The following is a 16,135-nucleotide window of genomic DNA, read 5'->3' as shown; positions in this document are numbered from 1 at the left end:
TTTTAAATAATTTTATTAGATAGTATTATTTCAGTGTAATTATACTTTGTAATGTATTTTTGACCTGTTTTGTGCAACTTTTTTGTTTTGCGAAACAGTTAACCAGAGTTCTTAAGTCACGGTAATAATTCTAAGGTAAGTCTTGATTGCGCTCAAGCAATTGTGTTTACTTTCAACTCGTAATATGAATGGTAAGCCCAACAAGCACAAACCCCTGGGATAAACCCCTTATCGCTCGCACACAAACGTTTGCACTCCACTTGCAATATGGCCCTTTATCTTTTAAATGTGTCTTTTGTAAAAATACAATATCAGGCTTATGATGTTTAAGTTGTTTTAAAATGAGATTTCTTTTGGCGGGGGAGATTATTTTCTCTATATTCCCAGATACTACAATATATTAACTTTACCCTTCATACAAACCTTATTTCATAACACCATTACCTTTTGGCAAGCAGAGGGGAAAAACAAAACATCCCATAATAGACACATCAATAAAAAATAACCAATAACTTAAAACCAAGTTAACAATATATTTAACCATGATTGGGAACTCTCAGCAAATATGCAAGTAAAATAAAAAGAGCGAAAATTAAACTAAAAATATATATTTATATGTTGTGTTCAAATGCCCAAGTAACACTTTCTGGTCTATAAATATGTTGTAATTTTTGTTTACTATTGTGCACCAAGATTTGTTTGTTTTTTTTACATTATTTTTATGTTCCCAATACAGTAGTTTTACCTTGTGTGTCTCTGAAACTGCACATAGCATATCAAAATATTTGCCTGCAAACAATTGATTGTGACAATATGTGCTTATTATTTGTTATAAATTATGTTTCCCACAGATTGAAAACAGATATGGCAAACAACCAGCGCCCTCCTTCAGCACGTCCTAGTTCAAGGGCAGGTGTTGGCTCTCTAGTGAACAGGCCCCCGAGTGGAATAAGACCTCCCCCAACAACTAACAGATTATCTACTGGGGTACGTGTTTCTGTTGTGTATATTTTTTATTCACAAGTATAGAAAAGAAAGCAAATTGACAACCTACATTAGGACTTACCTCTCACTAAGGGCGTGATGATATAAACCTCTCTACTCAGACGAGATTATATAAAATGATCCTCCAGCACGGCAAGATCCCTAGTGAAATTCTAAATGGCAGATTTTGCTATACTTCTCCAAGTGGCGTTCCCTGCATTTCTGTTTTGAAAAGAGATAAGCACAAGCACAGTGCAGTATAGCACTGCATGACATGAGAGTTTTGTTACATTTTAACTTTGTGCTTTGTGTTTTATATCACTTTAGATTTCAAATTACGTTTTATTATATTTAAACACATTTATACATTTAATTTTGTATACATCATTATATTTATAATTGTGTTTTTACAAATCCTGATTATGTTTTCACATTTTCTATGTAATTTTAACAAATTACGCTCATACTTTATATATGTATGTGTATCTTTTACAAGATACATTATATTTCTTCTATTTAAAATAAAACAAAAAAACTGACAGCTTCAGTTTCCTAGTGAGCCTAATTATTGTCTGGGCCAGATAAGCTAATATTCTCTAGTTTGGAAAGAAATGATAGTGGCTGAATTCTATAAGAGGGTGGAACCTGGAAGTACCAGAGAGATCCGAGATGCTTTCCATATAAAGTAACAAAGCTCTCTGGGATACAGAATTTCACAGGGGAGAGTGAAGTTAACAGGAGAGTACCTGGGACTGATATAAAGTCTCAGTTTGCAGCAAAAGCAAATACAAATTAAAATGAAATGTTTTCATTACAATTTAACTTGCTTCTGCCTCTAGTTTAGTATATATTAATTTTATGTCAGTTAAATAAGTGTAATGTGAATTCTAAACAAACTTTGCCTGCATACAGCTGGTTAGATAATTCAGTGAGACCAGCTTATGTGAAATGCTTAGAGCATTTCATGAGAATTGTAAGTTTCAGACATGCCCAGAGAACTCCCCTGTCCCTCCCACATTCTGAAGCTGTCAGTTTTATTTTAATATATAGCAAATACGAAGTGAAAAGTAATTTATAAAATATACTTAGAAATATACAAAGTATGATCCTAATTTGTTAAAGTAACAGAAACTTTCAAAGCATAATCAGAATTTGTGAAATCACTGCTGTATACAAAATCTAAATGCATTAAAGTACAAAACAGAAAATGCAAAATTTAAATGTAATAAAATTTAAAGGACCCAATTTGAAGTGTAAATTAATAAAAAATACAAAGAAACAAAGTGTAAGTGTAACAAAACTTGCATTTTATTCAGTGCCATATTGCACTGGGCTTGCCTCTCTTCTCAGTGCTGTATATCATTTTAGATCATCTCATCTGTGCGGAGAGCTTTATGGGAGGCATCTCTCATCTCTCTGGGACTTCCAGGTTCCACACTTTTTCCTTATAGCATTCACACCCTAATGATCGAAAGTGCCGCAACGCGGTGAGATATTCAAAAGGGAACCGCCGTAATGTTGAGCAAGCAACGAAATATTCCAAGCTGCCGACATCATTGTTTAAAGGCAGCTATTGCTGAGAGGCGTTTTACTATACATCCCAGCATCGCCACCAGCATTGGCGATGTGAAGTAAAGGGTTGCTTTGATATATATTGCCAAGCCTAATAAATGTACCTATTTACCCCTAAACCAACATAACCCCACTGCAATCACCCATACCCTACTTAACCCTACACCGCCAATACCCCATTGCAATCACCTCTACACCTACAATACCCCACCACAAAAAAAACCTTCACTACTTACCCCCCCAAGACCTCTAACGTAACACCCCCTAAGTTACAAAAAATAAAAAAACACTAACATTACCAAAAGAAAACCCTACCAAAAATAAAAAACCTTAAACAGCTAAGTCTATACTAAAACTAAGGTCCCATTTAAAAAACAAAAGCCCACCCCAAAATAAAAAACCCTATACTAACAATAAAACCTAAATTAAAAATTGCCCTGAAAATTGCTTTTGGTAGGGCATTGCCCTAAAACGATTACAGCTCTTTTACTTTTAATAAAATCCCTATTCTAAAACCAAAGTAACCCCCCCCCCCCACCCTCCAAAAAAAATCCTATCTTAAAAAACCTACACTGATAATTGCCCAGAGAAGGGCATTTGGTAGGACATTGCCCTAAAGAGATTATAGCTTTTTTACTTTAATAAAAACATCTCTATTCTAAAAACAACATATCCTAAAAAAAAAGATTCCCCTGATAAGGGCATTTTGTAGGGAATTGCAAAAATCCCTATTCTATAAAAAAAAAAAGCCTTTCCTAAAAAAAGATTGTCCTTTAAAAGGGTATTTGCCGGGGCATTGCCCTAAAGCGATTACATTATGTTATAAAATAAACATACAAAGTTGAGAAATAGAGCTTAAGGGACCTAACCCCAAATTTTTCTTTAAAGATTTAAATAGAACATACAATTTTATTCAACTTTCAGATTTACTTCTATTGTCAAATGTGCTTCATTCTCTTTATTCCTTTGTTGAATGAGCAACAATGCACTACTGGGAGATAAACACATTGGGTGAGCCAATAAAAAGAGGCATAAACGTGCAGTCAGAATCAGCAGCTAGCTTCCAGTAGTGCACTGCTGCTCCTGAGCCTACTTATGTATCCTTTTCAACATAGGATAATAAGAGAATGGAGCAAATTAGATAAGAGAAGTACATTGTAAAGTTATTTTGACTTTACTGTCCATTTAATCCCATTGCTCCCTTGTAATTTTATGTACACAAAATCAACCCCTTACTATGTTTTAAGAAGCTAAATAAATAGAAGATTGTTTAAAGTGAAATTGTTCTGCACAACGACCTAAGTGTAAGGAGTAAGGGCCAATCGGTAAAAATTAAAGTGAAATATATTGTGTTATATAATGTTACTGTTTTAGTTAACTATAACATTAGCTTACTGGCTGATTTATACACTAAAGTATTGCAGAGAAATTTTATGTAAAAGCTCCTTTTTCCAGAAAGCCGCTCTTTGCTCTACTGAGCGGGTCTGTTTTTTCCACAGCGCATCGCGGCAACACTGTCTAGTCACAGTGTGCCCGGTCGCGCCATTAAAATGAATGTACCTCGCTCCTGCTACTAGACCAGAGCGGGAGCGAGCTACATTCATTTTAATGGCTGAGGTTCTGATACCTTCTCTGCGAGGTCACGTTCGCATTGCTGAAAACTTATAATACCAGTGGTATTACACAGTGGAGCACTAATATCGCTTTCATGAAAGCGATATTTAGCGCTGCACTTGTAATCTTGCCCAATATCGCTAATATCTGCACTCATTTTGTACTCTAGTCCAACATGTTTAATTATGTGTGTGGTAAAAGAAATGTTTTCTATTTATCTTTGTTATTTATTTTATCCCCTTTATCTGTAATGTTACTCCAAAAATTGTTGGTTTTCTCATTTCTTCCGATTTTCCATGAAGTAATGGGCTCTCCCATGTTAAAAGCTAGGTTTTCCCTTACCTCTTTCTTCTGCTCAGGACAAATAGTGAAAGATATAAAACATGCAATAAGTGAATTTGAGTGCAAACAATTCTGTATAGAATATATGATTTTTATTTCATGATTCAGATAGAGCTTGCATTTTTAAATAACTTTCTAATTTTCTTCTATTAGCAAATTTTCTTTGTTCTGTTTTTTGTTTAAAACCTGGCACATAAGCTCAGGAGCATGCACGTGTCTAGAACACTATATGGCAGTTATGCAAGAATGTTATCCAGCATGGCAGCGCTATTTCATGCCATGTATTGCTCCTGCCTAGTTATCTCTTCAACACAAAATATCAAATTTGATAATCAAAGTGAATAGGACCTTTTTTTTTTTTTTAATTGTTGGCTCTGTCTGAATAACAACATACATTGTTTTGGGTTTCATATCCCTTTAATATTTAAACAACTAATATAAAATATACAATTATTATATATTTAATAATTAAATAATAATCATATCTAGCATTTATTTACTGGTTTATGCCCCTTTAAGCCACAGTCCTGAAAGAGTGTAGTATTCCTTACACCTAGTTTATGAACTCTCTTCTTTGACCTGCAGATGCTACTATGAAGTTTGACCCTATCTTCCTGTAAAACTTACACATTTAATATTGTACTAAAACCACTCCCTGTTTTTTTTAAAATAGTATTTCCCAGCTGTAGTACTCATTGGTGTCCTACAGGTTTGAATTTCATGATACTTACACTTAAAGAGACAGTATATAACTTTCATTATTCCGATTTAGCATGCAATTTTAAGAAACTTCCCATTTTACTTTTATTATCAAATTTGCTTCTTTTTTTTGGTATACTTTATCAAAAAGCATATCAATGTAGGCTCAGGACCAGCAATGTACAACTGAGAAATAGTTATTTAAAATTGTATGCTCTATATGAATCATGAAAGAAAAATGTGTGGTTTCATGTCCCTTTAAGCACTGGTGGCTTGATGAATAGGACTATACCACTTATTAAACATATGCCCAACATAATCCCATATGCCCAAAATCTTTTTCCTCAAGTATTTAACGTTGGGGCTCTCTAAGAGTTAAATTTTAATAAACACTGCCGTTCTATATGAATTAATCATATGTAGAAATACACATACTAAAATGAGTGTGTGAAATGTATGAGTCCTGTATTGGAATACAGCAGCAGTCATCTATAGTATATATCAATAGAAACTACAATCATGGCCAAAAGTTTTGAGAATGACACAAATATAAATTTTCTCAAAGTCTGCTGCCTCAGTTTTTATGATGGCTATTTTCATATACTCCAGAATGTTATGAAGAGTGATCAGATAATTGCAAAGTCCCTCTTTGGCATGAAAATGAACTTAATCCCCCCCCAAAAAAAATGTCCACTGCATTTCAGCCATGCCACAAAAGGACCAGCTGACATCATGTTAGTGATTCTCTCGTTAACACAAGTGTCAGTGTTGACGAGGACAAGGCTGGAGACTACTCTGTCATGCTGATTAAGTTAGAATAACAGACTGAAAGGAGGGTGGTGCTTGAAATTATTGTTCTTCCTCTGTTAACCATGGTTACATGCAAGGAAACACATGCAGTCATCATTGCTTTGCACAAAAAGGGATTCACAGGCAAGGATATTGCTGCTACTAAGATTGCACCTTAATCAACCATTTTTCGTATCATCAAAAACTTCAAGGAGAGAGGTTCAATTGTTGTGAAGAAGGCTTCAGGGCGCCCAAGAAAGTCCAGCAAGCAACAGGACCATCTCCTAAAGTTAATTCAGCTGCGGGATTGGGGCAACACCAGTGCAGAGCTTGCTCAGGAATGGCAACAGGCAAGTGTGAGTGCATCTGCACGCACAGTGAGGCGAAGACTTTTGAGGATGGCCTGGTGTTAATAAGAGCAGCAAAGAAGCCAGTTCTCTTTAGGAAACACATCAGGGACAGAATGATATTCTGCAAAAGGTACAGGGATTGGACTGCTGACAACTGGGGTAAAGTAATTTTCTCTGATGAATCCCCTTTCCGATTTTTTTGGGGCATCCGGAAAAAAACTTGTACGGAGAAGAAAAGGAGAGCGCTACCATCAGTCCTGTGTCATGCCAACAGTAAAGCATCCTGAGACCATTCATATGTGGGGTTGCTTTTCAACCAAGGGAGTGGACTCATTTACAATTTTGTCTAAGAACACAGCCATGAATAAAGAATGGTAGAAAAACATCCTCCAAGAGCAACTTCTCCCACCCCTCCAAGAACAGTTTGGTGACAAACAATGTTTTTTTCAGCATGATGGAGCACCTTGCCATAAGGCAAAAGTTATAACTAAGTGGCTTGGGGAACAAAACATCAAAGTCTTGGGTCCATGGCCCAAGAAACTCCCAAGACCTTAATCCCATTGAAAACTTGTGGTCAATCATCAAGAGGCGGGTGAACAAAACCCCCCACATATTCTGACAAACTCCAAGCATTGATTATGCAAGAATGGGCTGCCATCAGTCAGGATGTGACCCAGAAGTAGATTGACAGCATGTCAGGGCGAATTGCAGAGGTCTTGAAAAAGAAGGGTCAACACTGCAAATATTGACTCTTTGCATAAACTTAATGTAATTGTCAATAAAGCCTTTGACACTTATGAAATGCTTGTAATTATACTACAGTATACCATAATAACATTTGACAAAAATATCTAAAAACACTAAAGCAGCAGACTTTGTGAAAATTAATATTAGTTTAATTCTCAAATCTTTTGTACAGGACTGTATGCTTAAAGTAAAGTTGCCTATGTTTGAAAACAGTCAGGACTTTCCTACAGACACATAATGATGTAAGATTGGATCTGACTAACACATTTTTATTGCTTCAAATTATTTTATCTCAGTTGTGATGCATAATTTTATGATTCTATTATTCTTCACTTTAGTCTTTTTACTTTTTATAACACTTAAGGGTATATTCTGTGTAATGCAGGACTCGACAAATCCAGTTGCCAGGGAGCCACTGGCTCCTAGAATTTTACCCCTGGCTCCTTCCATTTTGGGTTATTCTCCATGTATCTATATACAAATACCACTGTCTGGCTACTACATTTTTAAATAGATTTATCGACGCCTGGTTTAAATTATTATGAATTCCAATTATTTTGCACTTTTCTCATATTTGTAGAGAGTTACATTTCTATGCCATCTGTTTTCTGTTTATTTTCTGCTTCAATTGTTAAGATGCCACCTGCTACGGCCAGACCTGGGACTCGTGGTGGTGCAGTGGGCTCAGGGGTTCTTTCTGCCCAGATTAAAGTTGCAGACAGACCTGTCACCCAGCAAGGTCTGAGCGGAATGAAAACTGGAATGAAAGGTAATTTGCATATGCATACTTTTATTTATATGACTAACAAAAGTGCACTCAGGAAATAAGTCAGTCTGGGCATAAATGAGTAGTGGAATATTATTTACAAGACTATTTACTGCTGCTTTTGTAGTCCTCATGTTTCTGTCACTACTACATTTAGCATCTATACATTCATATCTTAATATCCACCTTCTCTTTACATTAAAGTCATTTTTTTTATATGTATCAAAAATTACTAATATATTGTTAAACATTTGCGTACAAAATACATTTTTTAAGCAGCCCATGGACCCCAACCCTTGAAAGCCTCTTAAAGGGACAGTCTCATCAGAATTAAACTTTTATGAATCAGATAGAACTTGCAATATTTTTGTTGTTGGTATTCTTTGTTGAAAGCTAAACCTAGGTAGGGTCATATGCTAATTTCTAAGCCCTTGTGGGCAGCCTCTTATCTCAGTCCATTTTGACAGTTTTTCACAGCTAGACACCACTAGTTCATGTGTGATATATAGTTAACATTATGCTTACTCCTGTGGAGTTACCTATGAGTCAGCACTGATTGGCTAAACTGCAAGTCTGTCAAAAGAACTGAAATGAGGGGCAGTCTGCAGAGGATTAGATACGAGGTAAAAAGTATATTACTATAACCTTGTTGGTTATGCTAAAATGGTGAATGGGTAATAAAGTGATTATCTATCTTTTTAAACATTAACAATTCTGGAGTAGACTGTCCGTTTAAATGTTTTAATTTTATCTGCATTACTGTGGCTAATTAGGGACTGATGTAAAAGAGCTCCTGCACATATCGGACAATAAATATGTGACATGTAGTGTTGTCAGTGTTCTGTATTCCATGGGATGTATTTCTGCTTCTCTAGAGTTGAAAAAACACAATTTTGCATAGTGGTCTCCCACAATTCTGCTTACACTTTGCACCTGCCTACAATATGTAAATCCAGCTTCAGTCACTCTTATCACTATTTACTTTATGGAGCAAGGGAAGCTTAATCTATATAAATCATACATTTTTGCATAGCAAAATGTTAAAAAATATATCCAACACTGAAGTTTAGTACCCAGAAGAATCATTGTATCAATCTTTTCCAGGTCCCCAGAGGCAGATTATGGACAAATCATATTTTCTTGGACTTCTGCGGTATGTTCAAGAAATTCTTGATTTTATTTCTTGTTATTCGCATTGTTGCACCTGAACCTAGCCTAGATATGAACGCTATAGCCAAGGAACAGAATACCTGTTATATCTAATATTTGACTTAATGGCCTATTAAAATATATACCATGCAAAAGATAATAGGGACTAGAAGCCCAATATATGAAATGCAAGGAAATGTCTTTCTCAGACAACAATCTAGAAAATGTGTATTAAACATGCACATTATTACGATTCTAAAACTAAACTGAAAACCTTAAGACAAAGATTTTGTCATGTTATTGTTGAATTCTTGACTGCTTTACCAATAGACTTTGTACAGGTTCTAACTAACTTGCTACCATTTTAAATATTACAATTAAATAAATTATATTATTATTATTTTTAAACTTAAAAATATGCATGATGTTTTCTCTTCTAATTAGATATTTTATAACTATTAACTTAAATTTCTTACTTGAGAAATTATTTAGCTCTCTCTTATATGTAAGCCAGTTTTTATTTTCTTGTTCCTAAACCTTAGGCAATATCTCTTAGACTGAATGCTGTTGATATGATCATCTTGTAAAATAAATATAATGAAATGTACGATTCATGCCATTTACAGGAGCAAAATCAGTGAGCTTACTACAGAAATGACCAAGTTAGAAAAAGAAATTGACAATCATAACCAGGAGAACTCAGTTTATCTATCCTACGAGAAAAGGTATGACTGTTTTTACTATTTATAGTGTATTAAATGGACTTGGGAGCAGTGAACGCACATTAATATCAAATAGAATGACAATAATAAAATGATTTTCTTATTGCACTATTGCTTGCTATAACTCACCCTAAGTTGTTAAATACATATTTAAAAGGCCATAATAGCAGATAAATTACATGCTCTAATTTGTTAGAGCATGTAATTTTAAGACTATTGATCCTGCATTACTGTATATTTAACCCTCTCAAATGGGTTAAACATACAGTAGAAGGACCACTTTAGACCCGCAGCAAATTATGGCCCTTTCATAGCCAAATACAGCCACTTTGCCAATCAGGGGCATATGTGCATAGCCACCAATCACCAGCTGGGTTCAGTTTAAGATTATCAGTACATTGTCAGTCCATAGCTGACTTGTAACTGTTTTTAATCGCTTTATATACCTTAAGCCAATAGTTCTCTGTAATCAATAGTGTAGTGCCATAATATAATGCTGTAGCATGTTAGAACATTTTATTATTGATACTTTATGTCCCTTAAATTGGTAGGTTTTCTTGCAAGTGATCAAAGTAGATTTTGACCATTTAGAATAAGGATTCTGTTGCATGTTACGTTAAGAATGGATGGAAAACATTAAAAAGCCCCTTTTTGTATACTATGAAATTATTTTTCACAGTCCATTCTATACTCTGCAGTTCTAATCATTGTCAAGACTGCTTCATATGTGGAATAATCCCTAACAGAGAACTCTGCATTGACAGTTTTCTTGTCATGCAGCCTTTGAGTCAACCACCACTAATCAAACAGTAGGTATGATCCAAAAATATACATTTAATACAATGATAGTGTATTCCTTTCATAAGATGGTGAGGATTCACAAGCGATCAGATGTGGGATTCAACTCCTGTTGGTTGAGGTGACAATAGCCAACATTTCTATCCCTCCCACTTTCCCATAATCCCTCAGTCAATTCTTTAGGTGAATTTTAAAGTGCTCATCTTCACATCGTTTGATAAGCGTTCTCTGACCAATTTGAGTCCCATTTCCTCCTCAGAGAACCTACAAAGAGGGCAGATGGGTAGATAGGGAGTGCTTATCTTTTCCCAGTTCAGAGATGCCACCATCCTCCCAAGTGAAATACAGGTGCTGCTCCTTGTTATAACCTTACAGATCCTCTTTGTGCTGCCTCAGATGAGCCTGTCTAAAGGTGTTGACAGGTAAGTACCATGCAGCTTCATAGCCCACAGGGTTTTAGTATGACCATGTACACGTTTCACATAGCCTGGGCACAGTCACATACATCATATTACATAAAATGAATAAAATTGAGGTACTGTCTCTTTAAATTTACTGTATTTCTTGCTGCTATCTACATGTAGATACTTTCCTATCCTTACTTTTGTACTGTATACTATGTAGCAAACTTGTACATTTAACATCTGTGAACATCATCCTCATTCTTTGGAAAGACGATCCACTGATAATTTAAGCCCTTCACAACAATGTGAAGTTCTAACTCCCCCACCACCTACACACACACACACAGTTATGCCACTTATGTGCTGAGTCTATGTCTCATTCTAGACAGGATGTTGAACTTACAACAGAGGGCTCAGGGATTTAAACCCATCAGGGTTATCACCAGGACTGCTCTTCGGACCTGTCTTCTAATTTAGAGAACTATATATACTCTGCAATTTCAGACCTGATGGCTTCCATACCTCCACCAATTAAATGCAGTCGCTTGCAAGGTGCAGAAGAGAATACTTCATAAGCCTTAGGCTCATCAGGAGCAACCTGTCTAGATACTATGCACAAATTAGGAGTATAGTAGAATCAGAAAATTCCTTTTCTCAAGGCGATCATTCAGAAACCGAGGACCCCACTTCTGATGAAGTAGCAGAAGTGTCCTTTAATTTCAGGTTATAGCATATACATGCTCTCCTAAAGTACGTTCTAATAGCCTTGGTTGTTGATAGCCATCTACAGACAAACAATCTGTCAAGAAGATTGATATATTCTTTAAGGCAGCTCCTAAGAAACCATCACCCATCCAGGTCCCTGATTCTGTTTCTGATATAATCACCAAGGGATGAACAACCCAGGTTTTTGTTCTGTTACCTCTCCCAAATTGAAGAACATGTTCCCCTTTCCTCTGAAAAAAGTAGGCACTGTAAACCATTCCAACAGTTGATGGCGCTATTTTTACTCTAGGTTAGGCAGACAAATTTTCCTGTAGAGGACAGCACCTTGTAAAAGGATCCCATGGACAGAAAGCTTTAGAGCCTTCACAGGTGATACTTCCAGCTGTAAGGCTATGTTTTATCCAGCTGTTGGTGTAGCCTGCGTTGCTTCTCCTACTGAAGTCTGGTGTGACAACATTCTGACCTTCTTTCTCAAGAAAATTAATTCACTTTTGTTCTCTCATTCCCTCTTCATCAGAGTCTATGCACAGCGGAAGATAACAGCAAACATCCATACATTTAGCCTAAGTATCGCTGCATTTATCTTGCCTAATATTTAAGTTTGTTACGGAATCTGTGACATTCATTTGCATACTATCATATTAGTTGTATGCGCGCACTACTACCTAGTGTCTACACAACACTCCTTACTTATTTGTTATGATTGTCTCTCGTTTTATCAATTGTGAATTGATTTTAATCTGATATTCCATTAACCATTAGACCACCCAGTTCAGACTTATTATTTTTGGGTCTATCGTACTTTTTTAGATGCCGGCATCACTGTATATATTGTTAATATTTTATTAATATTTTTGTGTCCTCAGTCAGTTTATTAAAACATTTTTACACCAATCTTTGGTTTTAATATATATTATATTTTATATTTTTTTGGCTATTTTTGGCATTTCATAATTTAAGATATTTTTTAGATTTTTTTATTGGTGGTATTTTTTGGTTTTATATTATTTTGACATTAGTCAGTTTTTCATCACACTGAGATTCATCGTATATATTCACTTATTGCCCTTTCTTTCTTTTTTTTTTTTTGGTCAGCTTTATTTGGAGTGCTTGTCCCCTCCCCCCCCCTTGTAAAGCCTATTATATTTTGATCCCTGTCTTTGAGATTGCAGGGATCCTATAGGGATTTATAGTTGAAAAAAATTAGGTAGCTCCTACACCATTTCTCTTTCTTTGCACTTCCATGTTTACCATGAATTGGAAGGCTCACAATATTCAGAATTGCATTACAGGAAAGGAGAACAATATAAATAATGAAAGTAAAAGTATATTGCAAAGTTGTTTTCCAACATGTAATTAAACAATTTATATTAAAGGGGCATAATACTCATATGCTAAATCACTTGAAACTGATGCAGTATAACTGTAAAAAGCTGACAGGAAAATATCACCTGAGCATCTCTATGTAAAAAAGGAAGATATTTTACCTCACAATTTCCTCAGCTCAGCAGAGTAAGTTCTGTGTAAAAAGTTATACTTAGCTGCTCCCAGCTGCAGGTAAAAAAAAATAAAAAATGAAGAAATGAACAGCAGCCAATCAGCATCAGCAGTGCTGAGGTCATGAACTCTTTTACTGTGATCTCATGAGATTTGACTTAACTCTCATGAGATTTCATTGTAAACTTCTCTAAACTGAATAGGGAAATAATATGAGAGTGCACGAGGCTCATCCCTTCAGCTGTCCCGGGACAGACCTACTAATATGCTTCTTAGAAATCCTTTACAATGGGATGTGGCTACTGAGGAACTTTTGAGGTAAAATGTCTTTTTTACATAGAGATGTTCAGGGGATATTTTCTAGTCAGTTTTTTACAGCTATGCTGCATCACTTTCAAGTGTTTCAACATTTGGGTAGTGTGGCCCTTTAATATCTTGAGGTGTTTTATGTCCCTTAAACTTTATTCTGCCTTAACTCATAGCGGTTTCGTGGACTTCACAACTTGGGTATAGGATCCTACATGTGATGACTCGTGGACTCACCATCTTATGAAAGAAAGCAAAATGTAAGCTTACCTGATAAATTTGTTTCTTTCATGATGGTGAGTCTGCAAGAGCCGCCCTGTGTTGTTTGTTTTTATAGTTGGCGACAGTACCGTTTTGCACTTCAGTTACCCTGCTTTCTCTTTCCTACTGTTTAATTTCTTCTTCCTCTTGGCCTTCTGTATGACTGAGGGATTATGGGAGAGTGTGAAGGATTAAAAACTCTGTTATGTTGGGTGGTTTTGCCTTCTCCTAGTGGACTGGACATTAATCCTACATGTTATGGCTCAGGGACTCTCTCTGAAATGAAAACAATTGATTTATCAGCATAAATGTTGTTTCTTTTACAAGATATGACGAGTCCACGGATTTCATCCTTACTTATGGGATATCACCTCATGGTCAGCAGGAGGAGGCAAAGAGCACCACAGTAGAGCTGTATATATAGCTCCTCCCTTCCCTCCCACCCCAGTCATTCTCTTTGCCTGTGTTAGTGATAGGAAGAGGTAAAGTGAGGTGTTAGTTTAGATTCTTCAATCAACAGTTTATTATTTTTAAATAGTACCAGTGTGTGCTATTTTTCTCAGGGCTAGAGCTTCTGGCTTTTCAGCAATGAACTGGGGAGATTCTCACTCTGCAAAGCACGCTTCCATATTGATTGCTGCCCTGCTGATGGTCTTAGCAGATATTATCTAAGACACTATTTGTCTCCACAGATGTGCTGGAGGTGAGAAAAAGAAACATCTTCATTGTGTGGGACAGCTTCATACTGCGTTTAGCATTGAGGTATGTACAGTCATTTATTTCTGGGGAGACTGAAGTATCTCAGAACAGACTGGCACTTATTCCCTGTACAGGGAAAGGGTAATCGGTTTCTTTTCAAGTTATGTGCATAAGTATTCCCTTTTGTTGTTTGGATAATCGGTAGCCTAATAAAGGGTTTACCAGGGGCTATGTTTTATTATGGGCTTGACGCTGGGAGAATATGGCATGCGCAGCAAAGTATTTTATTTAACTTTGACAATAATAGAATAGTGTGTGTTGAAGGGGCACATTGGTGTTCGAGGTACTGTTATAGGAACCGACATGTTTATTTCCATGCAGTGCTTCCTGTAACCGGTTACTTTAGTAGCGCCCACGAGGGGTGGGGCTTAGAGTTTCGCGTGCTCAGACGCGCATTTTCTATCTGGATCCTGTCTTGGAGCAACATGTGTCTGGGCTCCGGTGTGGCCTAAGTCGCCTGTGTTCACAAACATCACAAAGGGTTTAATATAGACATAAATTGTTTTATTTGGTAACACTCTTACGGTATACGTTTTTCAAAGTCTTAGGTTGCTTCCAAATTACTGTAGCTAATTGCGAAGCAACAAACGCATATACGGCTTTAATTTTTAAAGAGACAGTACACCCGTTTTTCAGCAGCTTTTCTAAAGTGTTTAACTTTTTAAATTTATTTGGAATTTCAAAAAAACGACCAATATTGCTATTGCTGGTTTGTTTGTCATGACTGAACTTCAGGAAAGTACCTGTTCTATGTGTTTAGATGCCAATGTGGAACCCCCTATTACGTTTTGTCCCTCGTGTACTGAGAGGGCTTTACAATGTAAAGAACAAATATTCTTTAATGCAAGTATATCTAAGGATGCTCCTCAGACTGATGAGACTCAGGGTATGCCGCTATTTTCTCCCCAAGCGTCCCAACCTTTAACGCCCGCACAAGCGACGCCATGTTCTTCAACTGCGTCCACTTCATTCACTCTGCAGGATATAACTGCAGTTATGTCATCCACTCTTACAGACGTTTTATCTAAGTTGCCAGTGTTACAAGGCAAACGCAGCAGGACATAGGCCCATGTGGTCCCTGCGACTTCTGATACTTTAATGGCTATCTGCGATATACCATCCCAGGGATCTGAATTGCGGGGTAGGGAGGCCGTGCCTGAGGGGGGAACTGTCTGACTCAGGAAGTGCATTACCCCCGACAGATTCGGACGTCATGTCCTTCAGATTTAAACTTGAACACCTCCGCCTTTTGCTACGAGAGGTTTTGGTGACTCTGGACGACTGTGACTCTTGCGGTTCCACCAGAGAAATTGAGTAAGATGGACAAATATTTAGAGGTCCCTTCTTATTCCGATGTTTTTACGGTTTTAAAAGAATTTCGTAAATTATTGCTAGGGAATGGGAAAGACCGGGTATCCCGTTTTCCCCTTCCCCTATTTTTAAGAAAATGTACCCTATAGCTGACACTGTTCGGGACTCTTGGCAGACGGTCCCTAAGGTGGAGGGAGCTATTTCTACCCTGGCGAAGCGTACAACTATTCCTATCGAGGACAGTTGCGCTTTCAAAGACCCCATGGATAAGAAGTTGGAGGATCTTCTCAAAAAACTCTATATTCATCAAGGGTTTTTATTGCCACCGGCGGCCTGCAT

At 36.6% G+C, this 16,135-nt stretch overlaps 1 protein-coding gene across 2 annotated transcripts in view; it reads left to right on the top strand.

Annotated features, from left to right (window-relative positions):
- The window catches only part of IFT74 (intraflagellar transport 74), a 414,649-nt gene that overhangs the window by 18,020 nt on the left and 380,494 nt on the right, over positions 1–16,135 (top strand). For both annotated transcript variants that reach the window (XM_053702593.1, XM_053702594.1), the window contains 4 exons: positions 852–987; positions 7,734–7,866; positions 8,968–9,016; positions 9,639–9,737. In XM_053702593.1, the coding sequence (XP_053558568.1) occupies positions 865–987; positions 7,734–7,866; positions 8,968–9,016; positions 9,639–9,737 (404 nt within the window). In that variant the 5' untranslated portion in view covers positions 852–864. The remainder of the gene's footprint in view (positions 1–851; positions 988–7,733; positions 7,867–8,967; positions 9,017–9,638; positions 9,738–16,135) is intronic.

The sequence above is a fragment of the Bombina bombina genome, chromosome 2 (genome assembly GCF_027579735.1).
Source record: "Bombina bombina isolate aBomBom1 chromosome 2, aBomBom1.pri, whole genome shotgun sequence".
Lineage (NCBI taxonomy): Eukaryota > Metazoa > Chordata > Amphibia > Anura > Bombinatoridae > Bombina > Bombina bombina.
Note: the sequence above shows the minus strand (reverse complement) of the source record. Positions and strands in the feature narration are given on the sequence as shown.